This window comes from Schistocerca nitens, chromosome 9 (genome assembly GCF_023898315.1).
Source record: "Schistocerca nitens isolate TAMUIC-IGC-003100 chromosome 9, iqSchNite1.1, whole genome shotgun sequence".
Lineage (NCBI taxonomy): Eukaryota > Metazoa > Arthropoda > Insecta > Orthoptera > Acrididae > Schistocerca > Schistocerca nitens.
Genome location: NC_064622.1, coordinates 481,905,416 through 481,933,104, shown reverse-complemented (window position 1 = coordinate 481,933,104; position 27,689 = coordinate 481,905,416). Strand labels below are relative to the sequence as shown.

The following is a 27,689-nucleotide window of genomic DNA, read 5'->3' as shown; positions in this document are numbered from 1 at the left end:
GTTTATTGGACACTGGTAGCCCGGTAAGTGGTGTGTCTGGTAAATTAAGAGATAGATTAAAGAATACTGAACAGTATACTGAATTTCCAATTACTGGCATTAAAATAAAAGGAGTTGCTGGTAAACTTAATAAATTAATCAGTAGGCAAGCATTAATTTCATTTACTGTCAGTAATGTATTTGAACAAGGATGCCTGGTAATAACTGACCTGAATGAACATATGTTGTTAGGGATGGAATGGATACTGAAAGTTAATGTTAGGTTTGATTGATTAAATATGAAGTTAGATTTTATTGATCCAAAATCTGGCGTTCATGGTGAAACCAGTTATACATAATGTTTGATGAGAGTTGTAGCAATAATTGTAGTACTTGATGACAGAAATTATTTAGATGAAAATAATGAGTATTTTGATGACCAGGTGGTTAGTGAAGATTTTTATCAATTAGTATTGGACAAAGTTAATTTAGCAGACGATTTAAGTAGCAATGAAAAGAGTGAATTGAAGGGATTCCTGTTGGAATATAATAGCGTTTTCAGTGAGAAGCCAGGCAGGGTAAAAGATTACATGTGTAAGTTAAAACTGAGACCACACGAATTTGTAAGGGGACGGTTGTTGAAAAGGAGTTGGAGAAATTGCAGAGTTGGGGAGTAACAGAAAGGAGTAGCAGTCAGTACACCAATCCCATGGTTGTAGATGGTGGGGTTAGAACAGTACTTGACTCTCAACATTTAAATTCAATTCAATTTATTATTATCCATTTTATCATATACATCATATAGGAATTGTCATATAGAAAGAAAGAGAGAGAGCACGATTTATTTTTTTAACAATCAAGGGAAATAACATTTTGTTAGTTACACTTTACATATTTTGTCTTCATTTTACATGAAAGATGAAAAAAAAATTACGAGGTTTGTACAAAGAAAAATCCTTTAAGGGGAATAACATTTTCTTAATTACACTTTAATATTTTTCTTAATTAAACTTAACATATTTTGTCTTCTATTTACAAGCAAGTTGGAAAAAAACGAAGGATTATGCAGAAAAATCAAAAGATGTGCACTATCTGTTTGGATAGCAAAGAAATTCATCAACATTACAGAAACTGACCTAATAGTAGCCTCTTTAGTTCTTTTTTAAATATATGTAAGTTTTGTATGCTTTTTATTTCTTTTGATAAGGCAGTGAACATTATTTTGGGTAGATACATCACACTATTTTGGTACAGGGATTTTGAATGTATGTTTCTATGGAAATCGTGCTTGTTTCTGGTCTGATAGTTGTGTACTTCACTGTTTAGAGAAGAGAATTCTTGATTTTACTTTAGGAAACATACCGATTCATAGATGAATAAACTAGGGAGGGTCAAAATTTTCAACTCCTTAAAAGAGTCCTCTACAAGGATCTCTGTAGGCAAACACCCTGCAGAATACGAATAGCTCTCTTTTGGAGCTTAAAACAACTTTTTGCGAAACCTGTATTCCCCCAAATTATAATACCACATCTTAGATTACTGTGAATGTAAGAGCAATAGGCAAATAGTACTGTTTAAAAATTGCAGTTTTCTTTAAGTTTTCTTAATATATAACAGTATTTACTAAGTTATTTATTCAATAGTTCAACATGTTTTTCCCATCTCAAGCTATTGTCTAGCCATACACCTAAAAAATTTGTAAAAGAAGTTTGTTCTATCAGACATTTTCCAATCTCTAATCTTATGTTATTTTTTACTTTGTTCCTTATGTACCTAAAGTTCATCCAAGTGGTTTTTTGTCATTTATAATTAAGTAATTGTCCTTGCACCATTCAGCTGCCTCATTCATTGTTGAAGCTATTTTTTCTTGTAGGTCATCTTCACTAACTCCCTTAATAAAAAGGCTTGTATCATCTGCAAAAAGTATTGATTCTGCTCTTGTTAGACGGTTAGGAAAATCATTAATAAAAACTAAGAAGGGCAGAGGGCCTAGAACAGAACTGTGGAGTACACCACAGTTGACTTTCAGATATGTTGAGTAATATTTTGTGCCATTATGTATTATTTCAAGACTTTGATATCTGTTGCACAGATACGATTGAAACCAGCTGTATGCTTTTCCACATACTCCATAGCAATACAGTTTCTCTAGCAAAACATCATGGCTGATGAAGTCAAATGCCTTGTATACATCTAACAATATTCCACAGTTTAAGTCCTCATTATCCATTGCAGTTAAAACATTCCAAGAAGTGATATACAGCAGTTTCTGTAAACCTGTTTTTCCTGAATCCATTCTGTGCATTGGTTAGAATTTTGCATTTGTTTAGGAAACTCAACAGTCTCTCGTACATATTCCTCTCAATTACTTTAGCAAAACCTGAAACTTGTGACAATGATCTATAATTTTGTATGGTATATGGAAAGTCTTTTTTATAAAGTGGCTTTACTATTGATTTTTAAGTTCAGAAGGGAATTCACCAGTTTTAAAAGATGTATTAATAATATCAACCAGTTCAATTGTTATTTTGTATGCACTATATTTTATGACCTTATCAGGAATACCATCATTTCCACAGGACATTTTATTTTTCAGCTTATCAATTGCATTTCTTACTTCTGAATGCGTAATTGGGTACAAAAACATTGTCTTTTCATTTGCTGCAACTTTTGACTTACTACCTTTTGAGTTCCCCAGGTTCCTTGATAAGATTTTGAGCACTGTTAATGTAGTAGTCATTGAACATATTGGCAACACATCGAGGGTCTTCAACAACTTTTCCTTCCTTTTTTATGATAAGATTATCGTTTGTCACTTTGGATTTACGTTGTTATGGTTTATGACCTTCCAAACTGATTTGGTTTTATTGCTGCCTTTTCTGATAATTAAATCATTGTTCAGTTTTTTTGGTGCATGAATAACTCTTCTGTAGCATCTAAGATATGGTTTTAAAGCTGCATTACGCTTTGAATGCCAACTCAGATTACTAAGAGTACCTGCAGATTTCTTAATTCCTGCAGTTAACCACGAATTAGATTTGAGAGGGATTTTTACTCTTTTGAGGGGGAAAGTGACGTCAAATAAATTTTTGGAAAAGGAAACAGACCATTCAGAGTCAATGGAGGAATTGTTGTATAAATTTTATGATGCAAATTATTTTACAAGGTTGGATTTGATGTCAGGATTTCATTAGATTACTTTAGAACCCAATTCTAGGCAATATACTGCATTTTTGTATTATGGGAAAAGTTTTCAATACTGTGTAGTACCTTTTGGATTAAACTTATCAGTTGCTGAACTTATCAGGCCTTTGGATTTAGTTTTGGGAAGTGGGTTACTTTCAAAATTAATCATTTATGTGGATGACATTCTGGTAATGGAAATTCTGAAAGCAATTGCAATAAAATTCAGTCAAGGGGGTGGGGGTATGACATTAAAATTGGAAAAATGTAAATTTGGAATAAAAAAGGTGAAATTTCTTGGGCACACTATTAATAAGGAAGGAATTCTGCTTGATAAAGACAAATTGTTGGCCATTGCAGATTTCCCCAAACCGAGATCAAAGAAGTAACTTAGGTCATTTTATGGTCTATGCAATTTCTACTGGAGATACATTAGGACACAAGCTTTAAATGCTCCATGTCTACTTGTGCTTTTGAAAAAGAACAGTATTTGGGAATGGACTGACAAATGTCAAGCAGCATTTGATGAGATTAAAAGACAGCTTGTCAATAGGGAAATCTTACATAGATCAGACTTAACTTTACCATTTTGTATTATGATAGACGGGTGTGATTATGGCTTAGGAGTTTGTTCATTTCAACAGAAGGAAGTTGAGGGAGAGACCACACACTGTGCTATTAGTTTTGACAGTAGAATCTTACAAAAGCATGAAAAAGTTGTACAGTCACTGAGAAGGAACTTTTAGCCATTGTTCGGGGGTTTAAAAATTTCAAAATTATTTAATTGGGCACACAGTCATTGTATACGCAGACCATAAAGCTTCATGCTACATTCAGGAGTGCAATCTATATCACAGTAGGATTAGCAGGTGGGCAGCTTTTTTACAGCAATTTGGCTATTCAATCCAAATTGTGAGAATCTGTAGACAAGTGAAACATAATCAAAATCAGGATGAAACATAGAAACTAGTCAAAAGCTTCATAGGTAAGAAAGGATGTGATAACAGTATTACCAAGTGTTTAAAGGAATTTTATTCAGGACAAGTAGTCCCAATTTGGATAAGTGGGAGGTTTATTGGCCTAGACAATACACTGACACTTTGATTAACTATGTAGAGTTACAGGTACTGTGGATCCATAAAGTGTATTCAAAAGATACAGGAAAATGTATACTTTTATAACATCTTCAAGAGGGTTAGGAAGTGTTTGAGTTCTTTTTATCGATGCCAGACAGTAAAAGTTACCAACCAGAAGCATAAAGGTTTCGTACAGAGCATAATTCCAATAGGTAAGTAGTAAGTCAGAACTGGTGGGAGGTGACTTATTTGGTCAACTTCCCCACACTAAAAAAGGCTACACATATTTGTTTGTTACTGTTGGCCTGTTTTCAAAACTATTAAAGCTGTACCCTTCTACAAGTAATAAAGTTATTCATTGTTCTACTAATTACTATTTTAGAAATGTTGCATGACTGTCAGATAACGGAAGTCAGTTCACATCTCATACATGGAAGGAATTGATTAATAATGAGAACATTAAGCACATTTTAATATCTGTGTATTCTCCACCATGCAATCCTATGGAGAGGTATATGAGGGAAATTGGTCGGTTGTGCAGAACATACTGTTCCAACGATCATAAGAATTGGTACACTTATGTAAGTCAGTTTGAAGACATTCTAAATTGCCGGCCGCGGTGGTCTAGCGGTTCTGGCACTGCAGTCCGGAACCGCGGGACTGCTACGGTCGCAGGTTCGAATCCTGCCTCGGGCATGGGTGTGTGTGATGTCCTTAGGTTAGTTAGGTTTAAGTAGTTCTAAGTTCTAGGGGACTTATGACCTAAGATGTTGAGTCCCATAGCGCTCAGAGCCATTTGAACCAACCATTTTGAACATTCTAAATAGTTTACTACAACTGGATTTACACCATATGAAGTTCATTTTAATCAGAAACCTGCTAATTTACTAGATGAATTGATCGAGTTTCCAGCTTGTACAGAGTTAACTGCTGATGAGAGGGAATAGGTGGTGAAGAAAAATATGGAGGCACATCATATTCAGAGGAAGAAGAAGCACGACAAAAATCTTAAAGTTACACAGTTGTAACCTCATGTTGACTAAAAGTTATGAAAAGTCAAAAGCAATTAACAAAGAAACAAAAAAGATCTTCCATATATACATTGAACCATACAAAGGTCTTAAAGATACCACATCCAAATGCATTTAAGATAATTTATCCAAAGTGATGCAAGCTATTTGGTTTAAGAAACATCACACAGCTGAAGCCATATGTTCATATTTGATCAACTCTCAGGGGGGTCCACTCTCGTGTGTATCATGTGTCTGGCAAGCACAAGGGCCCAAGCTAATATAGTATCTGCTTCAGCACCATTATACATCAGTACTACATTCACACACATATTCATACACATTTCTATCCTTTGAATTTATGCTGACTTTGATTATCTATTTGATTCATGATATTGGCGTCTAATGATGTGAGGTACAATAATTTGCTTAATACTCACTACTTTGAGGATATTTTTTGAGGTTTAATTTGATCAATCCTCAGGGGGTACACTCTCTGTGTGTACCAGGTGTCTGGCAAACACAAGGGCCTCAGACAATGTTTTTAGATATATTTTTCCCACATGGAATGTTTCCCTACATTCCACGTGGGAAAAATATATCTAAAAACAAAGATGATGTAACTTACAAAATGAAAGCGTTGGTATGTTGATAGACACACAAACACACACACAAAATTCGAGTGTTCGCAACCTAAGGTTGCTTCATCAGGAAAGAGGGAAGGAGAGGGAGAGACGAAAGGATGTGGGTTTTAAGGGAGAGGGTATGGAGCCATTCCAATCCCGGGAGCAGAAAGACTTACCTTAGGGGGAGAAAAGGACAGGTATACACTCACACACACACACACATATCCATCTGCACATATTACAGACACAAGCAGACATTGTAAAGGCAAAGAGTTTGGACAGAGATGTCAGTCGAGGCGGAAGTACAGAGGCAAAGATGTTGTTGAATGACAGGTGAGGTATGAGCGGCGGCAACTTGAAATTAGGGGAGGTTGAGGCCTGGTGGGTAACGGCAAGAGAGGATATATTGAAGGGCAAGTTCCCATCTCCGGAGTTCTGATAGGTTAGTGTTAGTGGGAAATATCCAGATAACCCGGACGGTGTAACACTGTGCCAAGATGTGCTGGCCGTGCACCAAGGCATGTTTAGCCACAGGGTGATCCTCATTACCAACAAACACTGTCTGCCTGTGTCCATTCATGCAAATGGACAGTTTGTTGCTGGTCATTCCCACATAGAAAGCTTTACAGTGTAGGCAGGTTAGTTGGTAAATCACGTGGGTGCTTTCACACGTGGCTCTGCCTTTGATCGTGTAAGTCTTCCGGGTTACAGGACTGGATTAGGTGGTGGTGGGAGGGTGCATGGGTCAGGTTTTGCACTGGGGGCGGTTACAAGGGTAGGAGCCAGAGGGTAGGGAAGGTGGTTTGGGGATTTCATAGGGATGAACCAAGAGGTTATGAAGGTTAGGTGGACGGCGGAAAGACGCTCTTGGTGGAGTGGGGAGGATTTCATGAATGAAATAAAGAATAAAATTTTAATTATAAAAAGAATTCCAAACATGAATATACGAAACAGAAATAATAAGACAGTGCCCCAGAGAGTACCAGAGTGCCCCAGAGAGCATCCCAGAGTGACCCAGAGAGCATCCCAGAGTGCCCCAGTGAGCTAAAACACCAAGAAGAATCGCTTCTCGGCTTTTGGCAAGATCAATGTGTAGAAGTAGATAAGAAATAATGGCTGTGTTCAGTTACACGCAGCTGCTACGTAAGGCGGGTGACCTTGAACAAGGTTCGCTTGGCTGCCGCTAGAGGGCCGACAGACCGTGCTATAGTTCTAACTAAGCACAGTCCGCTGCAAAAGCTTTTTTCCAGTCGCCATGTTGGATTTTCAGCGTGCTTGTTCCTGCCGCGCCCATTTTTATCAGTGACTGCATCCACTACTGAGGCAGCTGCATACTCATTCGACTCGAGGCAGCCGCACGATACACAAAGCCATGCCGTACAGGAGGAGGATTTATAGAAGAAGGAGCAGAATGCCAGTTTATAAGAGTGTTGATAGCTTTTCAATAACTCCAAATGAAACTGCAGGGGCAGGATTTGAGGCAGTCGTATCCCTGCTGGAGAGCCACATTCAGAGTCTGATCTAGTCCCGGAAAGTATCCTGTCACAAGTGGGGCACTTTTGGGATTCTTCTGTGGGAGTTTCTGGGTTTGGGGGGATGAGGAAGTGGCTCTGGTTATTTGCTTCTGTACCAGGTCGGGAGGGTAGTTGCAGGATGCGAAAGCTGTTTTCAGGTTGTTGGTGTAATGGTTCAGGGATTCAGGACTGGAGCAGATTCGTTTGCCACGAAGACCAAGGCTGTAGAGAAGGGACCGTTTGATATGAAATGGGTGGCAGCTGTCATAATGGAGGTACTGTTGCTTGTTGGTGGGTTTGATGTGGACGGATGTGTGAAGCTGGCCGTTGGACAGGTGGAGGTCAACGTCAAGGAAAGTGGCATGGGATTTGGAGTAGGACCAGGTGAATCTGATGGAACCAAAGTAGTTGAGGTTGATCATGAAGATGTCATCAATAAATCTGTACCAAACTTTGGGTTGGCAGGCCTGGGTAACAAAGAAGGCTTCCTCTAAGCAACCCATAAATAGTTTGGTGTACGAGGGGGCCATCCTGGTACCCATGGCTGTTCCCTTTAATTGTTGGCATGTCTGGCCTTCAAAAGTGAAGAAGTTGTGAGTCAGGATGAAGCTGGCTAAGGTAATGAGGAAAGAGTTTTTAGGTAGGGTGGCAGGTGATCGGCATGAAAGGAAGTGCTCCATCGCAGCGAGGCCCTGGACGTGCGGAATATTTGTGTATAAGGAAGTGGCATCAATGGTTACAAGGATGGTTTCCGGGGGTAACAGATTGGGTAAGGATTCCAGGCAGTCGAGAAAGTGGTTGGTGTCTTTGATGAAGGATGGGAGACTGGATGTAATGGGTTGAAGGAGTTGATCTATGTAGGCAGAGATACGTTCTGTGGGGGCTTGGTAACCAGCTACAATGATGCGGCCAGGATGATAGGGTTTGTGAATTTTAGGAAGTAGGTAGAAGGTAGGGGTGCGGGGTATCGGTGGGGTCAGGAGGTGGATGGAGTCAGGTGAAAGGTTTTGTAGGGGGCCTAAGGTTCTGAGGATTCCTTGAAGCTCCACCTGGACATCAGGAATGGGGTTACCTTTGCAAACTTTGTATGTAGTGTTGTCTGAAAGCTGATGCAGTCCCTCAGCCACATGCTCCCGATGATCAAGTATCACGGTTGTGGAACCCTTGTCCGCTGGAAGAATGACGATAGATCGGTCAGCCTTCAGATCACGGATAGCCTGGGCTTCAGCAGTGGTGATGTGGGGAGTGGGATTAAGGTTTTTCAAGAAGGATTGAGAGGCAAGGCTGGAAGTGAGAAATTCCTGAAAGGTTTGGAGAGGGTGTTTTTGAGGAAGAGGAGGTGGGTTCCGCTGTGACGGAGGACGGAACTGTTCCAGGCAGGGTTCAATATGGATAGTGTCTTGGGGAGTTGGATCATTAGGCATAGGATTAGGATTATTTTTCTTCATTGCAAAGTGATATTTCCAGCAGAGAGTAAGAGTGTAGGATAGTAAATCTTTGACGAGGGCTGTTTGGTTGAATCTGGGAGTAGGGCTGAAGGTGAAGCCTTTGGATAGGACAGAGGTTTCGGATTGGGAGAGAGGTTTGGAGGAAAGGTTAACTACTGAATTAGTGTGTTGTCGTTCCAGATTGTGTTGATTAGAATTTTGAGGTTTTGGGGGGAGTGGAGCTGGAAGTGGGAGATTGAGTAAATGGGAGAGACTGGGTCTGAGTGCAATGAGAGGAGGTTGAGGTTTGCTGGAAAGGTTGTGGAGGGTGAGTGAGTTGCCTTTCCGGAGGTGGGAAACCAGGAGATTGGATAGTTTTTTGAGATGGAGGGTGGCATGCTGTGGCAAACGAATCTGCTCCAGTCCTGAATCCCTGAACCATTACACCAACAACCTGAAAACAGCCTTCGCATCCCACAACTAACCGCCCGACCTGGTACATAAGCAAATAACCAGAGCCACTTCCTCATCCCCTCAAACCCAGAAACTCCCACAGAAGAACCCCAAAAGTGCCCCACGTGTGACAGGATACTTTCCGGGACTGGATCAGACTCTGAATGTGGCTCTCCAGCAGGGATACGACTTCCTCAAATCCTGCCCTGAAATGAGATCCATCCTTCATGAAATCCTCCCCACTCCACCAAGAGTGTCTTTCCGCCGTCCACCTAACCTTCGTAACCTCTTGGTTCATCCCTATGAAATCCCCAAACCACCTTCCCTACCCTCTGGCTCCTACCCTTGTAACCGCCCCCAGTGCAAAACCTGTCCCATGCACCCTCCCACCACCACCTAATCCAGTCCTGTAACCTGGAAGGTGTACACGATCAAAGGCAGAGCCACGTGTGAAAGCACCCACGTGATGTACCAACTAACCTGCCTACACTGTGAAGCATTCTATGTGGGAATGACCAGCAACAAACTGTCCATTCGCATGAATGGACACAGGCAGACAGTGTTTGTTGGTAATGAGGATCACCCTGTGGCTAAACATGCCTTGGTGCACTGTCAGCACATCTTGGCACAGTGTTACACCATCCTGTTTATCTGGATACTTCCCACTAACACCAACCTATCAGAACTCCGGAGATGGGAACTCGCCCTTCAATATATCCTCTCTTGCCATTACCCACCAGGCCTCAACCTCCCCTAATTTCAAGTTGCCGCCGCTCATACCTCACCTGTCATTCAACAACATCTTTGCCTCTGTACTTCCGCCTCGACTGACATCTCTGCCCAAACTCTTTGCCTTTACAAATGTCTGCTTGTGTCTGTATATATGCGGATGGATATGTGTGTGTGTGTGTGTGTGTGTGTGTGTACCCGTCCTTTTTTCCCCCTAAGGTAAGTCTTTCTGCTCCCGGGATTGGAATGACTCCTTACCCTCTCCCGTAAAACCCACATCCTTTCGTGTTTACCTCTCCTTCCCTCTTTCCTGATGAGGCAACAGTTTGTTGTGAAAGCTTGAATTCTATGTGTATGTTTGTGTTTGTTTGTGTGTCTGTCGACCTGCCAGCACTTTCATTTGGTAAGTCACATCATCTTTGTTTTTAGATATATTTATGTGATTAGTGTGATACTTCCACCTGTTTTACTATTTGTTAACCTAGTTATTGTAAGCAAGAATTTAAAAGTATCTTGACTGTTACATAAAGATAACTCTTCCAAATCCGACTGCTGTGATACAATAATGTGTTCTATTATAGTTGTCATACTGTATTGCAATTAGTTTCCAGTTTAAACAGCTAGTGTGTATTTTCTGCAATTGTCACAGATTTCTGCAATTGTTCAGTTTGTTAATGATGTTAATATTGTGATGATAATAATAATAATAATAAACTTCCTGGGGGAGGAATGTGAAATAGTGTAGAGGGTACAGTGTGACACGTGAATACACAGTGTGTGTGTGTGTGTGTGTGTGTGTGTGTGTGTGTGTGTGTGTGTGTGTGTGTGTGTTTTCTGTGTACTCTAGCTCATAAAAGGGTAGCTTCGAAAGCTAGCAAGTTTTATTTCTTTTTGTATTTGCCTACTTACAACTCAACAGTTCTACTTTTTGGTGAGTGGTATCAAACCAAAAGTACTTGCATATGTAAGTCTGATAGGAACTGGGGCTTGAACCATCACATTTGCTATGAATTTAGCTGTCATGATAGACAGCAACATAATGATGGCAGCATCACTAAAATTCTAAAGTCATTAGGGATGAGAGTGTTACGTCGAAACCTCATGACGCTTCCAAAGCTGACATAGTAAGAAACAAATAAATGTTTTATGCAAGTTAACAATGGGAGAAGTTTAATACTTAGAATGAATCTTCTTGTTTCTATTACTTTCAGAAAAAAAATCTATAATAAATGGATTTTGTTTTCGAAACTTTTTCAAGTTATCCTGAAGCTATGTGTAAGTGTTTCCACATAAGTATTGTACCGGACTGTTACAATTTTTTCAATAATTGTTCAGCATAGCACAGAGATATGGGCTGTTTGCATTTTTATATACTGATTGATCCTTCTTGTTTACCACTAATGGTTACAGTGTTATTGAATGGTCAGCATTGTTTAATACTCACCTGTTACTTCAGTGTTTGGTAGGTGTTTATGTCATCATGCTCCTGTCACTGCCATAATTCCAAATCTTAAAGTACTACATATGAAGCTTTGAAGAATATTGTTAAACATCTGCTAGCTATTTATTTACACATCTGCTGAATATTAGACAATGACTGTGAAATGAAAAACAAGAACAGTAATGGATAACATGCACCATACAGCTCTCTTCTTTGGATTGAAATGTGCGAGTAGCAATTTAATCCATAAGAGAATATGACAATAAAAATAATAAATAAGACCAGTATTATCCTGTAAATTCAGCAATATTAGCTTTCAGATATCTTAATAGTAAGAGTGCTGTGACACATAAGGAGTGGGACAAGCGGAAATACCTGTGCTAGTTTGCCTCCTGCAACCTGCCACACTTTCAGTGACATGTCTCTTGAGCCTGTTATCACGTACTGAGAATCCATCGTTAGGACAAAACAGGTAATCTCTTCACTGTGAGAGACTGTGTAACGCTCATCTTCTCTGTTTACAGCCCATATTCGTAAACTGAAAGAAAATTTAAAAAAAAAGGTTAACAAAATACAAATTCACACATTTGTGAGCCACGATAATTACAAATTAAAACTGTGTGCCAGACTGATACTCGAATTTGGGACTTTTGGCTTTCGCAGGCAACTTCTCTACTGACTGAGCTACCTAGGCATGAGTCACGAGTGTTCCTCACAACTTTACTTCTGCCAATACCTTGTCTCTTACTTTCCGAACTTCTCAGAAACTCTCCTGTGAATCTTTCAAGACTAGTACTCCTGGAAAAAATGATATGCGAAGACATGGCTTAGGCCACATCCTGGGGGATGTTTCCAGAATGAACTTTTCACTCTGCAGAGAGTGTGCACTGATATGAAAGTTCCTGGTAGATTAAAACTGTGTGCCGGACTGAGGCTCAAATTCGAGTTTGAGTCTCGGTCCAGCACAGAGTATTAATCTGCCAGGTGGTTTCATATCAGTGTACACTCCACTGCAGAGTGAACATTTCATTCTGGTAACATCCCCCAGGTTGTGGCTAAACCATATCTCTGCAGTATCCTTTCTTAGAGAGTCAGTGAAGTTTGGAAGGTAGGAGACGAGATACTGGCAGAAGTAAAGCTGTGAGTGCAAATCGTGAGTCATGGTTGGGAAGCTCAGTCAGCAGAGCACTTGCCCGTGAAAAGCATAAATCCTGCACTCTGGAGCAGAGTGAAAATGTCATTCTCTACCTCATGCTAATTACAGACTGGTATTCAGGAAATCAAGGACATTACATTTAGAAATTTCCTTAACTACCATGGTATTGTATTGTACTGTAAGGAACTGGGGACCTAGAACCAGCAGAGAGGCTTCGTCCCCGCCATAGCCCTCAGTGGTTCACAACCCCACAACAGGCTACAGCAGTCCATTCACCCCACCGCCGCCCCACATCGAACCTATGGTTACTGTGCGGTTCGGCCCCCAGTGGACACCCTCAAGAACATCTCGCACCAGATGAGAGTAACCCCAATGTTTGCGTGGTAGAGTAATTATGATGTACATGTATGCGGAGGAAGTGTGTGTTTTCTAAAATTCTAGAGAAACTCTTTTATAAAAATGTGTCAAATTTAATAAATAAATATAATACACTAATGACTTGGTTTTAGGAGAAATCACTCTATTAAAACAGCAATCTTTTCTTTTCTGTATGAAACTCTACACACCCTAGATAGGCAGGAACATACAAGTAATATTCCTAGACTTGTCAAAAGCGTTTGATGCCATCAATGATGGTAAATTACTAGGCAAGATCAAGAACTGAGATATTAGGGAATGTGCATAACTGGATTAAATCATATCTCCGTTAAAGAAAACAGCTCATAGAGATAACACATGAAGTAAATGGGACAGTAAACAGTCATCAGTCAGATTTATTAGTGGTCAGACATGGAGTTCGCCAAGGTTCCATATTGGGTCTGTGGCATCAACAAGTACAAATGACATATCTGCACCATCGCAAGTTCTTTCACTCTGTTAAACTAACAGCCCATGCCATCTTACTTGTTCAGTTGATGTACGACTTATTGTAATGTGGGAATCTGTAATGAAATATATCTAGTCTTATAGAAATGTATGTATTTCCTTTGGCTACAACCCAACCAAAATGCCACAATGATGACCCCAAGTAAGAATTCACATGCCGTTTCCTCATAGTTCAAGTACTTTTGCATCTACCTGCCATGAATCACGTGGATATCAAAGCTCCTCCACCTACAACAGGACATTTTATCACTTCACCACTGGATTCTACAACACACTTCCTGCAGTGTTGTTGCCTCAACACTTTCGCCACTCAACAGTGCAACATGTGACTGCAGACTCAGGTTTTGCCTCTCCAGCAAGTGTGCATCAACATGTGCATTTCGAAAATGATAACGAGATGAGCAGAGATCCTGCAGGTAATCATGCTGATGTGGATTCTGCATTTTGGGCGTAAAGTATGTATCAGATGCTTGCCTCCCAAGTAACCATTACAACAGTGCCATGTGCAACCTCACCTTTGCTAGGACAGACCACGTGTACCGATTGTGCTCCCACGATGCATGAATGTCTGGTACAGCGTGCCGCAAAATTTGAATCCTCACCAGACGTCATGTACGTCGAAGACCCATAGAGTTCTCTGCACCGTTGCGCCGTAAGAGTGAGGGCGCCACAGTGGAACATGTGGTTGCAGCAGCCAATAGCGACGTCCCCGATAGAGAACATAAGCGCCTGCCTGTTGCTCAGCCTGCCAGTCTAACCTCGCATTAGACAGCGTATTTACTTTCGTGTTTTCTTTACGAGTGGATGTGGTTGTCTTGTTTGGTTTTCTTGACTCTATTTTTCTGTTCTTGTTGTTGTCGTAAGGTCCTTCGTTGGTCGTGTCTGTCCTCTCCCATTGTGTTGTTGTTCGCAGGCTGCTCCGTGGGTCCCACTGCGTTACCGTCACTTCAACCCCGCGACTGTTCCGGTCGCCGTTACAACATTTTGGTGATGAGGTAAACGGTGGTTGTTGTTGGTATGGAGGCGAAGTTGGTCTGTCTGCTGGAGCAACAGCAGCAGCTCATGCAACAGCAGCAGCTCCAGTTAGACATCTTACAAAAGTCGCTGCAGTTGTTAACAGACAAAAGTCGATGCCCGGGACACGTTACCACAACAGCTTCAGAGTCCTCGGGTGTCCGATGCTTTCCCATGTCTGCTGTCGTTTTCACCCTTTAATGACGCTAACGAGGACTGGGAAACCTACTTACATTGGCTGAAACAACATTCCACGGCTTTTCAAGTCAAGGACGACTGCTTGCAGCAGCCGTTGTTTTTGTATTGGGCCTCCCCGGACACGTTCTCTCTTCTGCGCAAGTTGGCACTGTTGTCCGATCCTGTGGCTCTCTCTTTCCAGGAGACCTGCCTTTTGCTGACAACCTATTATTCTCAACGCTACCATGTGGTCGCCTCTCGGGTGGAGCACCATAAACAGCCTGGTCAATCGTATCGTTCCTGGGTCACGGACTTGCAAGGTCTCAGCCATCGATGCAATTTTACATGCACCAATCAGCAGTGTAAGGCTTCGTATGCAGACTCCCTAATCCAAGATGTGGTGGTTCAGCTGGCTCCTGATCCTGAGGTTGGTATTGCGGCGTTGAAACTCGACAACCCCTTCTTGGAAGAGATTCTCCGCATTGCCCACTCCTTTGAAATTGCTCCAGCGGCTAACGAGTGTCTTATGGCGCGACCACAGGTGGCGGCAATTGCGGCATCATGACGGGTTTCACCCTTGCGACATCGACGTGGCTCGGTTGACAGAGGCCAGCGGCGTTGGGACTCCTCGTTGTCCGACATCTCTATGGCATCAGCGCCTTCGGTCGCCACTCGTCGCCAGTCGCACGGCCCACATCCATCTTGCCCACAGTGCTTTACAGCACATTCACAGGCTGATTGTCCCCACCGCTGGAAAACGTGCACGTTGTGTAGCAAGGAGGGCCACATCCAATCGGTTTGTCGTAGTCGCTTGACTCACTCCAGTCCTGCCCCTTCTGGGCCTCAAGATACAGCCCATGCTCTGCAATCGTTTGTCCCACAGGACGACCCATCAGCACGGAAGCTTTTCCTCATGCTCCACATTTTCACTGAGGATGTCAGTTTTCAGGTTGACACCGGGGCCACCATCTCCCTGCTTAACATACCCGGCTGTGCTCTCCTGCGTTGTCGCCTCCCTCTCGCCGTTTGGTTGTCTATGGAGACGGTTCCATTCCCCTTAGTGGGCAGTTCGTCGTTCAGGCGATGTACAAGCATGTTCCCCGGCTCCTTACCCTCTTTGTCATCGACCATCCATTGGCTTTGAATATATTTGGCCTGGATGCTTTTCAACTGTTTGGCTTTTCAATTTCCGACGAAGTTAAGGTCATTTCCACGGCTGTTCCCTTTCAGGACTTGAACGATCTGTGCTCCGCTTTTGCGTCGTCGTTTTCACCGGATCTCGGATGTGCTTCCGGCTTTCAGGCGCACATTACCCTACGGCCTGGATGCACAGCCTCACTTTTTCTGGGCCCAGCCCCTTCCAGTGGCCTTACGGCCAGCGGTCAAGCGGGAACTTGATCGGCTCCAGGCTGCTGGTGTGCTGGAGCCTGCCACAGTGCATGGGCGACACCACTGGTGGTCATGCGGAAACCCAATGGGTCCCTTCGGCTGTGTGGGGACTTTGGTGCTACAGTCAACGCTCAGTCCCTCATTGACACTTACCCCACTCCCCGACAGGAAGACCTTTTTACTAAGCTTGCCGGGGCAGAGTATTTTTCCAAGATCGACCTGCCTGAGGCTTACCACCAATTGCCCTTGGATGCTGAATCTCAGAATATCATGGTTATCAACACGCCTTTCAGATTGTATAAGTACAAGCGTTTTCCCTTTGGTGTCTCTTCGGCGCCAGCCATTTTCCAGGGATTCCTGGAGCAGCTTACACAGCCTATCCCTGCCTGTGTGAATTATCTGGATGACATCTTGGTCACTGGGCGTTCCCGCCAGGAACATTTGCAAAACCTCACCACCTTATTTCATGCTCTGTAGTCTGCTGGTTTATGCTGTCAGCTGGACAAGTGTTGTTATTTTTTTTTTTCAACCAGAAGTGGAATACTTTTAGGCCACTGGCTTAGCAAAGATGGCATTCACCCTTCGGGTCGAAATGTCATGGCCATTGAGGCCCTTTCTCATCCCAAAGACTTTCTGAACTCCAGGTGTTGTTGGGCAAGGTTACTTATTACTTAAAGTTCTTGCCCCAGGCAGCCTCTGCTGCTCAACCCCTCAATCACTTGCGTCGCAAAGGGGTACCTTTTGATTGGACCCCTGCCTGTGACCAGGCTTTTCTCCATTTAAAGGCGATGCTGAAGTCCGCCCCTTGCCATACTCCCTTTTCTCCGGACAGCCCCTTGGTTGTGGTGGCTGATGCTTTGGCATACGGCATTGGGACCGTCCTTGCGCACCGGGATGCCGACGGCCCTGAACGGCCCATCGCTTATGCCTCTAAGACGTTGACCGACCCCAGCACAACGGAACTACTCCCAGACTGAAAGGGAGGCTCTGGTGATCGTGTTTGCTGTCCATAAATTTCACACCTATCTCTTAGGGGCAAAGTTCACCCTCCTGACAGACCCTAAACCCTTGGTTACACTTTTCGGACCCCACTCTCACCTTCCAGAGTGGATGGCTCAACACCTCCAGCGCTGGGCTTTGTTTTTATGTAATTACACCATCCGGTATAAGCCCACCATGCTAACAAAGACGCTTTTTCACGTCTCCCAGTGGGCCCCTATCCTGCCTTTGACCAACAGGAGGTCCTCTGCTTTCACATTGATTTCGCCCGCGGGATGCACTGGACAGTCTGCCTCTTATGGCTGCTCACATTGCTGTGGCTATCCGCCTACAAATCTAAGACACACTTTTTTCCGGTATTTGCAATCCAAAAAACCGCCTGCGGCTTAGAATCGAGTACAAAGTAAGCGGAAGTTCTGAAAAATGTTGGTAGGTGCCGCCACAACTAACTTCTGCCGTCGAATATATGTACCGCTACACAGGCATGCTTTGCAGGCACAAAGATAAATACTGGCGCCAAAGCCTCTGCATCAGTAAATAAATTAAAATAAAAGGTAGAAGAATGTAAACATTATGCCATGTATTCTTTCATGTTTGTGCTATCTCATTTAAATCCTGTCTGCCTAATAAACTACGAAACTAGAGTGAGACAACAGCAAATGTGGAAGAATATACATATCATGTCATGTTTATATTCATATTATTCTTATGCTGAATAGTGATACAGTCAGAAATGAAGCAAGGCAACTGACTAGATTTTTAAATCTAAGATGACTCTAATTTCTGTGCAGAATGTAATGTACTAAAGAGGCACCTGGAAAGATTTTCAAACTGAGAAAAATTTTCGCTAAACTCTCATTCAGAACATCTTCTATCATATGAAGTCTATTATTTGGTTCTTGTTGATCATTATCAAAGAAAGCAGCAGTGTAAGTAACAACAAACAACAGTCTCTTGCCATTGTTTTGCTTATGAGACAATTCCTCTCTTTTTTTTCTATTGTAAGCGGCGGTAGCACGCACAAAACCAAGCCATGTGACGAGCGGCAACAGGTCGTGGACACTCATTATCAGAATGCGACAAACAATGCATGACACAGTACAATAATGCATTTTCAGTTTAGAGTGACGTAAACACCTATAACAAAGAAAACTCCATTTATCAGATCAAAGCAAAATAAGCAATCAATTCAAATCAGATGAAGCACCTTAAAAAGGAAGGGTACCTGTATAAATACAGACGGAGCACATGACACATAGCAATGGCTACTTGGTAAAGCTTAACTGTTAAGATTACGACTCGAACCAAACTACTGTAGCTGTATCTTCATCCACTCGACCTAAATTGTGTCTCATGTTACAATGGACCAACTTTGTTTTGATTTGGAGGTGTGTTCCGACTTTTCTCTCCCCTTGAATTTTCTCAAATTTCAGGTATGGCTTAGATTCGGGAAACTTTTTTTTCCCTCAATTTCGAGTCTCATTTTTCAGGTGCAGCTTAGATTTGAGTGCGGCTTAGGTTCGAGTAAATACAGTATTTAGAAAAAATAAAATACTACCACTTCCATGTATTTATATACTTGAAAATGTAATTAAAAACTAAACAGAGGCAGTTCTAGCATCACCTGTAATGAATCTGTACATAGCCATCACACAAGACAAAAAATGGTGTACATGTAAAACAGACAAACACAAGCATACTCCACCCTGGCATCAAATTGTACAATGCACTACCCAAATCTACAAAAATAATAATGGACTTAAACAAGTTCAAATCAACTGTGAAGGATTATTTGGTCAAGCACTGTTTCTATACAGTAAGGGAATACCTAGTAAAACAAAACTGCCTCACTGATTGAGACTGTTTTTATAAAATGTGTAGAGTAAGAAAATATTGTATAACTTTATCATTTGTTAAAATGATGACTGAAAAAAAGAAAAAAAATCAAGGAATGTGTGTTGTAATTAATGAATAGTCCAATATCTTTTGTACACTGTACAGTCCTAGATTCACAGTGCCAATAAATATATTACTGTGGACTACCTACATCCCTACACGCTAGATGTCTTCCATGATGGCAATCGCATCTTCCAGCAGGAAGAATCAAGTACAGTGGTTTGAAAACACAATAGTGCATTTAAAGTTGATGTCTTGGTCCCCATATTTGAATTACCTAATCCAGTGTAATATGTCTGGGACACTATCTCAGCTCTGAAGCAACAATGAATCACCAGCCCACAAATTACGGGAATTGCTGTTTGACACGTGCATAAAAATATGGTGACGCATACCTCTAGAAACTTACTGAGAAGTTGCTGAATCCAAGTAATGGGAAATCACCACTGTACTGCATTCCAAAGGTGAACTGACATGACATTAAGCAGGTGGTCATAATGCTTTTGCTCACCAGTGTGTGTCACTCTTTACTTCTTCCTTTAAGTTTGGTTCAAAATTGTTTTATTTACTATATATGATTGCGTTAATTGTATATATTACATTATAATAACTACACAAATTTGCTTCACATTATTTATGTTCTTCAACAGTTTCATTCACATGTAACTTTTATGTTGAGAAAACATTTGCTGAAATTATATTGTTCCTGAGTATCTGTGTAATATTTTATTTAATAAATGAAACATTTAAGAATATTACTTAAAGCTGTAGTGATAAGTGGTGCTTCTGCTGACTCATGCTGTAAGTTATAATCAATTATGGTTATATGGCCACCTTGTTTTCACATTAAAAAGGAAGTTGTCTTTGTAATGTTCAGAAATTTAAATCTTACTTATCATCATCACTGTATGAGCAGATTATCTGTGCACAGATTAGCAATTTTAAACAAATAAAAGAAAAAAGCCCTGAAAAGGTTATATTACAATTAGAACAAATAATTCATTTACAATACAAAACAAAATATTACTATTAAGTTATAAATGATGAAACCATCCACAAGAGGTTCATAATGCTGCCTATGAACTGCGATTTGAACAGCTAAGTGATGCAAAAGCTAAGTGATGCAGACACAGTGAACAAAGTCTATTAGATAGAGGAATTACTTATCATAAGTTATTTATTGTTTATTATAAAAACAGTTCTAATTTTATCATTTTTCCACTGATTATATACACAAAAGAAACACAACATTTGGCTACACTGAAAATGAACTGAAACCAGACTATAAGAAATGTAATTCTGGCGAGTAATGTGTAAAAAAGCAGAGGGCCTTCAGATGTGCTTTGTAGAATGTTTTGTAAACACAGTAACTACTAGTTTCCCAAGAAAATACATGTATTTCGTATTATCCATGTTTTGCATTATCCATGTACTTTTGAGTGTGCCTTAATCGGAGCTTTCTGTATTAATTAAATTCATCCAAAAGACAACACTGCAAGGCAACTGTTACTGGATCACTAGAATACTACGATCAGATGAAATAAGCTTTATTTCAAGTAAAAAACATATATGGTTGGGATTCAAATATTGAAACTGTACCAATCATTTTACGGTCAATATTACTGGCATATCCAATTGAGAAGGGCACGAGCACAGAAAACTGTAACATCTGGTAGTTTACAATGATGCAGCTACACTCGGACCACTTTTTAAGAAATGCTTTACAGGAGAGGTTAGAGATGAGATGGAGGTCTTTATTATACAAACAATACAAATTTAATCATTTTCCCACTAATTATATACACACAAGAAACACAACAAAAAATAAATGGAATACATAGGGGAGACTCTACAGTCTCAAAAGGGAACTGTTTTAACTATGATTGGATGCCTACAATATACTGAAAGAGTATGTGTCAAAAATTATTTCTCCATACACTGAGGTGACGAAAGTCATCAGATACCTCCTAATATCATGTTGGACATTGTTTTGCCTGGTGTAGTGCAGCAATTTGATGTGGCATAGACTCAGCAAGTTGTTGGAAGTCCCCTGCGGAAATACTGAGTCATGCTGCCTCTATAGCTGCCCAGAATTGTGAAAGTGTTGCTGGTGCAGGATTTTCTGAGCAAACTGACCTCTTGATTATGGGCCATAAATGTTGGATGCAATTCATGTCAGGCAATCTGGGTGGCAAAATCAGAACATTCCTCAAACCAATCATGAACAGCTGTGGCTGAATGACATGGTCAAATATGACCATTTCTAGTCAATGATTGGTCCCACTGACCAGTCCATTTCATGCAAACACAGTCCACAGCATTATGGAGCCACCACCAGTTTACACACTGCCTTGTTGACAATTTGGTTCCATGGCTTTGTGGGGTCTGCGCCACACTCAAACCATAAAATCAGCTCTTAAAACTGAAATCGGGACTCATCTTACCAGACCATGGTTTTCCAGTCACCTAGAGTCCAACCAATATTGTCATGAGCCCAGGAGAGGCCCTGCAGGAAATGCTGTGCTGTTAGCAAAGGCACTTGTGTTGGTCATCGGCTGTCACAACCAATTAGTGCCTAATTTCACTACATTATTTTATCAGATACATTCATCATGCATCCAACATTGATTTCTGCAGTGATTTCATGTGCTGTTGCTTGCGTGTTCACACTGACTACTCTAAGCAAACGCCGCTGTTCTCAGTTGTTAAGTGAAGGTAGTCGGCCACTGCACGGTCCGTGGTTAGCAGCAATATGTGAATATTTGATGTTCTCGACATGCTCTTAACATTGTGGATCTTGGAGTATTGAATTCCTTAATGATTTCTGAAATGGAAAGTCCCACACATTTAGCTCCAACTACCATTCTGCATTCAAAGTCTGTTAATCCTCATTGTGTGGCCATAATCACTTCAAAACCCTTTTCACATGAATCTCCTGAGAACAAATGGTAGCTGGGCCAATGCTCTGCTTTTTTATACCTTGTGCACGCAATACTACCACCATCTGTATATGTGCCTCTTGTCTTGCCTTTTGTCACCTCAATGTATACTGACACTGTTTCACATGCTGGATTGCCTAATGAGTACAAATTATTGATATTGCTCACTAAAATTTGTCATTGGTTATAATGGGAAATTAAGAGGATATTACTGTACAGTGAAAAGTATCATGTTAGTGGTAATCACTGATCAGTGCGTAACTTTTCAGAATAAAATGAAGAACCACAGAAATAATGCAGACTCCACACAGAAAGAAATAACAAATTACAGCAAAAATTAACTCAAATGAGTGTTATCGTAATTTATAAGTACTATGTGTACTAAAACAAGTAAAATTTTTCTCTCAGTGATCAAAATAACAGAAAAGAGAAAATAAATGATGAAGAATAAAACTCAAGATGTATCTCAAGGAATATGAAATATTGCTTCCTTTCCTGAGAAAAGACACAGGTATTTAATCCTTCATGTTATATAAATAATTTGCAACTGTAAATTTAGTGAAGTCCATTAACTTTGGTCTACTTTTTTCCATATTTGAGTATGTGTTACATATTCTTGGTGAAACTCATGGGCATTGCCACTTTGTGTGACAGAATGTTGTTGCAAATCTTGCCCTGTTAACAGACAGTTTTTGGGAGAGAATGTTCATTTCTATTGACTTTCTGCTTCTATTTTCTTCATTTTATACATTTGTTGTATGTATATAATGTGTTGTATGGTCCTCTAAAATAATAATATACCATCCAGTTACAGTTGAACTCAGAGCTGCCGAAAGTGTGACTGTGCCAATATCACTATCATTTGGTTTTTAAAAATAAAGGAAAAATCTGTTATAATAGATTAATAAAGGTCACAGGAAAAAAAATCGCTCTCAGTCATGCACCACGGGTTCCATTGTTGGGTCAAATAAAATGTTGGGTAACAAGCCTCTGTTTTGACCCACAACATCATAATTTTGTGTTATGTGACATCTTGGCTGGGCAGTGTAGACGAAGAGTGCATTTGTTAGTGTTGGCTGCAACAGAAGGTAAATGATAGTGATAAGGACTATGGTTTTTGATTTGAAATTATTATTTGTATCAGGGGTATGGCACAGAAATTCAACAGTAATTTGTTGATTGCCACAATGGGTGATCATACGGCCAGAACTATGAAGTCCTTGCAACTGTATGGTTTTATGGCAAAATTTGTATAGTGCCATGCATGAAGTTGTTGCTTTATTTGGTTTTATTCTTGTATAATTTAATGTGTGTAAATTTTTTTTTTTTTACTTAGTGTTTCTTTTGATAATGAATAGTGGCTTTTTGGCTAAACTTAAGTATTAGTCTGGAGAGACAGAGGCCAATACTAACTGAGGACTGTAGCAGCACCTCTCGTGTATTATGTATGAACTAGTGTCACAAGTTGATGGAAGTAACTACATGTAGTAAATGTGTGAACTAGCATGGAAGGTAGATTAAAACTGAAGAAACTGCAAAAAGGTGGGAATTTAAGGAGATGGGGCCTGGATAAACTGAAAGAACCAGAGGTTGCACAGAGTTTCAGGGAGAGCATAAGGGAACAATTGACAGGAATGGGGGAAAGAAATACAGTAGAAGAAGAATGGGTAGCTCTGAGAGATGAAGTAGTGAAGGCAGCAGAGGATCAAGTAGGTAAAAAGACAAGGGCTATTAGAAATCCTTGGGTAACAGAAGAAATATTGAATTTAATTGATGAAAGGAGAAAATATAAAAATGCAGTAAATGAAGCAGGCAAAAAGGAATACAAACGTCTCAAAAATGAGATCGATAGGAAGTGCAAAATGGCTAAGTAGGGACGGATAGACGACAAATGTAAGGATGTAGAGGCTTATCTCACTAGGGGTAAGATAGATACTGCCTACAGGAAAATTAAAGAGACCTTTGGAGAAAAGACAAGCACTTGTATGAATATCAAGAGCTCAGACGGTAAACCAGTTCTAAGCAAAGAAGGGAAAGCAGAAAGATGGAAAGAGTATATAGAGGGTCTATACAAGGGTGATGTACTTGAGGACAATATTATGGAAACGGAAGAGGATGTAGATGAAGATGAAATGGGAGATACGATACTGCGTGAAGAGTTTGACAGAGCACTGAAAGACCTGAGTCGAAACAAGGCCCCGGGAGTAGACAACATTCAATTAGAACTACTGACGGCCTTGGGAGAGCCAGTCCTGACAAAACTCTACCATCTGGTGAGCAAGAGGTATGAGACAGGCGAAATACCCTCAGACTTCAAGAAGAATAAAATAATTCCAATCCCAAAGAAAGCAGGTGTTGACAGATGTGAAAATTACTGAACTATCAGTTTAATAAGTCACAGCTGCAAAATACTAACGCGAATTCTTAACAGACGAATGGAAAAAATGGTAGAAGCCGGCCCCATGGTAGATTAGTTTGGATTCCACAGAAATGTTGGAACACGTGAGGCAATACTGACCCTACAACTTATCTCAGAAAATAGATTAAGGAAAGGCAAACCTACGTTTCTAGCATTTGTAGACTTAGAGAAAGCTTTCGACAATGTTGACTGGAATACTCTCTTTCAAATTCTAAAGATAGCATGGGTAAAATACAGGGAGTGAAAGGTATTTACAATTTGTACAGAAACCAGATGGCAGTTATAAGAGTCGAGGGGCATGAAAGGGAAGCAGCGGTTGGGAAGGGAGTGAGACAGGGTTGTAGCCTGTCCCTGATGTTATTCAATCTGTATATTGAGCAAGCAGTAAAGGAAACAAAAGAAAAATTCGGAGTAGGTTTTAAAATCCATGGAGAAGAAATAAAAACTTTGAGGTTCGCTGATGACATTGTAATTCTGTCAGAGACAGTAAAGGACTTGGAAGAGCAGTTGAACGGAATGGACAGTGTCTTGAAAGGAGGGTATAAGATGAACATCAACAACAGCAAAATGAGGATAATGGAATGTAGTCGAATTAAGTCGGGTGATGCTGAGGGAATCAGATTAGGAAATGAGACACTTAAAGTGGTAAAGGAGTTTTGCTATTTGGGGAGCAAAATAACTGATGATGGTCGAAGTAGGGAGGATATAAAATGTAGACTGGCAATGGCAAGAAAGCGTTTCTGAAGAAGAGAAATTTGTTGGCATCGAGTATAGATTTAAGTGTCAGGAAGTCATTTCTGAAAGTATGGAGTGTAGCCATGTATGGAAGTGAAACATGGACAATAAATAGTTTGGACAAGAAGAGAATAGAAGCTTTTGAAATGTGGTGCTACAGAAGAATGCTGAAGATTGGATGGGTAGATCACATAACTAATGAGGAGGTATTGAACAGAATTGGGGAGAAGAGGAGTTTGTGGCACAACTTGACAAGAAGAAGGTAGGACATGTTCTGAGGCATCAAGGGATCACAAATTTAGCATTGGAGGGCAGTGTGGAGGGTAAAAATCGTAGAGGGAGACCAAGAGATGCATACACTAAGCAGATTCAGAAGGATGTAGGTTGCAGTAAGTACTGGGAGATGAAGAAGCTTGCACAGGATAGAGTAGCACGGAGAGCTGCATCAAACCAGTCTCAGGACTGAAGACAACAACAACAACAGCATGGAAGGAAAGTGTATGTGGTGATAGACAGATATGTAGCACAGTCCAAGTGTACCTTACGTCTGTATGTGACAGTTTGGTAGTTTACTCACAGCAATCACTTTTACCATGATCTTCCAAAAACTTGGTGGGGTATTTTCAGAATGTTCTGATTTCTGAGGTGATGAGTAGGCAGTCAGCTAAGCATACAGCTTAAATTTTATGGAACATTCTGTTTTATATGACACCAATCTGCAGAACTATACATCATTATGCCACTACTTATTTTCATTTACTCATCATGATTATGTTTATCGAACACTATTTTCTCATGGTTCTACCATCTCGTCTAATCACTCAACATCACCTGTTGCCCACTGCTATCCCATATTTCACATATTATTCTTAAAATATAATTTTCAGCAAACAGTATATCAATTTTTATGATTTATGCAAGTAGATGTACTTATTGCCTATATTTCAGCACCCTACATATGATTATAATAGCTGTACATTTCTCTTAATTGGCTCTGGATGTATACTTCAGTTTTATCTGGCTTCTTTTCTTTTTGTTGTGCTTGTCTAGATCTTCTGCATGTGTGTGTGTGTGGGGGGCGGGGTGGGGGGGGGGAGAGGGGAGGGAGGGGGGTGGAACATGTGTATGTGTATGTGCGTGTGTGAGCCCACATGTGTGTTTTAGCAGATTTTGGTTGGTATGTTAATTTTAATGTTTTATTTGTTTTGGAAGTATACCGTATGTTTCCAGGTCCCGAGTTCGAGTCTCGGTCGGGCACACAGTTTTAATCTGCCAGGAAGTTTTATACCGTATGTATTTACTTGGTGTAGTGGAATGTGATTTAGCTGCATATATAAATTAATGTTGATGAAACTATCTATGAATTTGTGGGTTGCTTTCTTTGGGTTGCTAGTAAATAATGTTTACTTACAGTTGGTGGATAATGTGGAGTTTGTTCTAGCTATAAAGGTGAAGTAAAGTTTTCAGTGGCAGTTTCTACAGTGAGATTTGGTTCCTTGGTATAGCAGAATTTGTCCTAGCTATGTAGGTCAAATGTTGTAGAAAAGTTCTGGTAGAATGCAAATACTTTTGGATTAAGGCCGAGCACTCACGGGAAGGCAGAAATGTTGAGTCATCAATAGGGGAAAAAGGGGGTGGGGGATGTTGCTAGCTTTCAGAGTAACCCTCTTTTGAACTAGGATAACACACACACACACGACTTTGCCCCTACAGGGTGCTGGCTGGATGAACAGCACCAGTACTGCATTTCAGTAGGTGCACCTGGTTGTGGAGGGGGTAGTGTTAGAGGGAGAGGGAGGCAGAAGGCAAAGAGAGGGCTGGGGGTGAACGGCTAGCAGCTTGGAGGGAGGCAGCTGGTTTGCTGGTCAGGAATGTAGGAGGGAGAGGTGGTAAGTATATGGGTTAGGCATGTGGTGCACAATTGTAAGATCCAATGAGAAGTCATGGTGAATGAAGATAATGTGGGTATGTGAACTGGGAGAGGGTGACAGGATGGAGAAAAGGAAAACTTTTGGATGGAAGGTGTGGGGACAGTGTGTTACCTGAGATTGAGACCAGGATGATTATGAGAACAGAGGATGTGTAGTAAGGATAACTCCCATCTGTATAGTTTAGAGAAGCTGGTGGTGGAAGGAAAGATCCAGATGGCCAAGGTTGTGAAGTGGCCACTGCAATTTAGCATGTGGTGTTCAACTGCATCTTGTCCCACCGGGTGGTCAACTTTGTTCTCAGCAACTGTTTGGCAGTGACCATTCATCGTCTGTTTGGCAGTGACCATTCATCATGGTAGACAGATGATTGGATCATGCTGGCATAAAAAAGCTGTGCAGCATTTGTAGCAGAGATGGTAATGACACGGCTGCTTTCACCCGACACTTTTCCATGGGGATTGTATTCCTGTGACACACCAAGGTGCAAGATCTGTTTAATCCACCCACCCAGCACGCGCTACTCCAGTCCTGTCACACACTTATCCTCACCCCGTCAGAGGCTGGGCCACCTGTGATAGCAGTCATATCATATACCAATCCTGCTGCAAACACTGCACAGCTTTTCATGTTTGTACGACTACTGACCAGCTGTCCACCAGGATGAATGGGCACCTCCAAACAGTTGCCAAGAACAGAGTGGCACAACAAGCA

At 40.9% G+C, this 27,689-nt stretch overlaps 1 protein-coding gene across 1 annotated transcript in view; it reads right to left on the bottom strand.

Annotated features, from left to right (window-relative positions):
* Positions 1-27,689, bottom strand: part of LOC126204368 (protein qui-1-like) — a 396,210-nt gene that overhangs the window by 80,660 nt on the left and 287,861 nt on the right. The window contains exon 17 of the mRNA XM_049938742.1: positions 11,814-11,976. Within this exon, the coding sequence (XP_049794699.1) occupies positions 11,814-11,976 (163 nt within the window). The remainder of the gene's footprint in view (positions 1-11,813; positions 11,977-27,689) is intronic.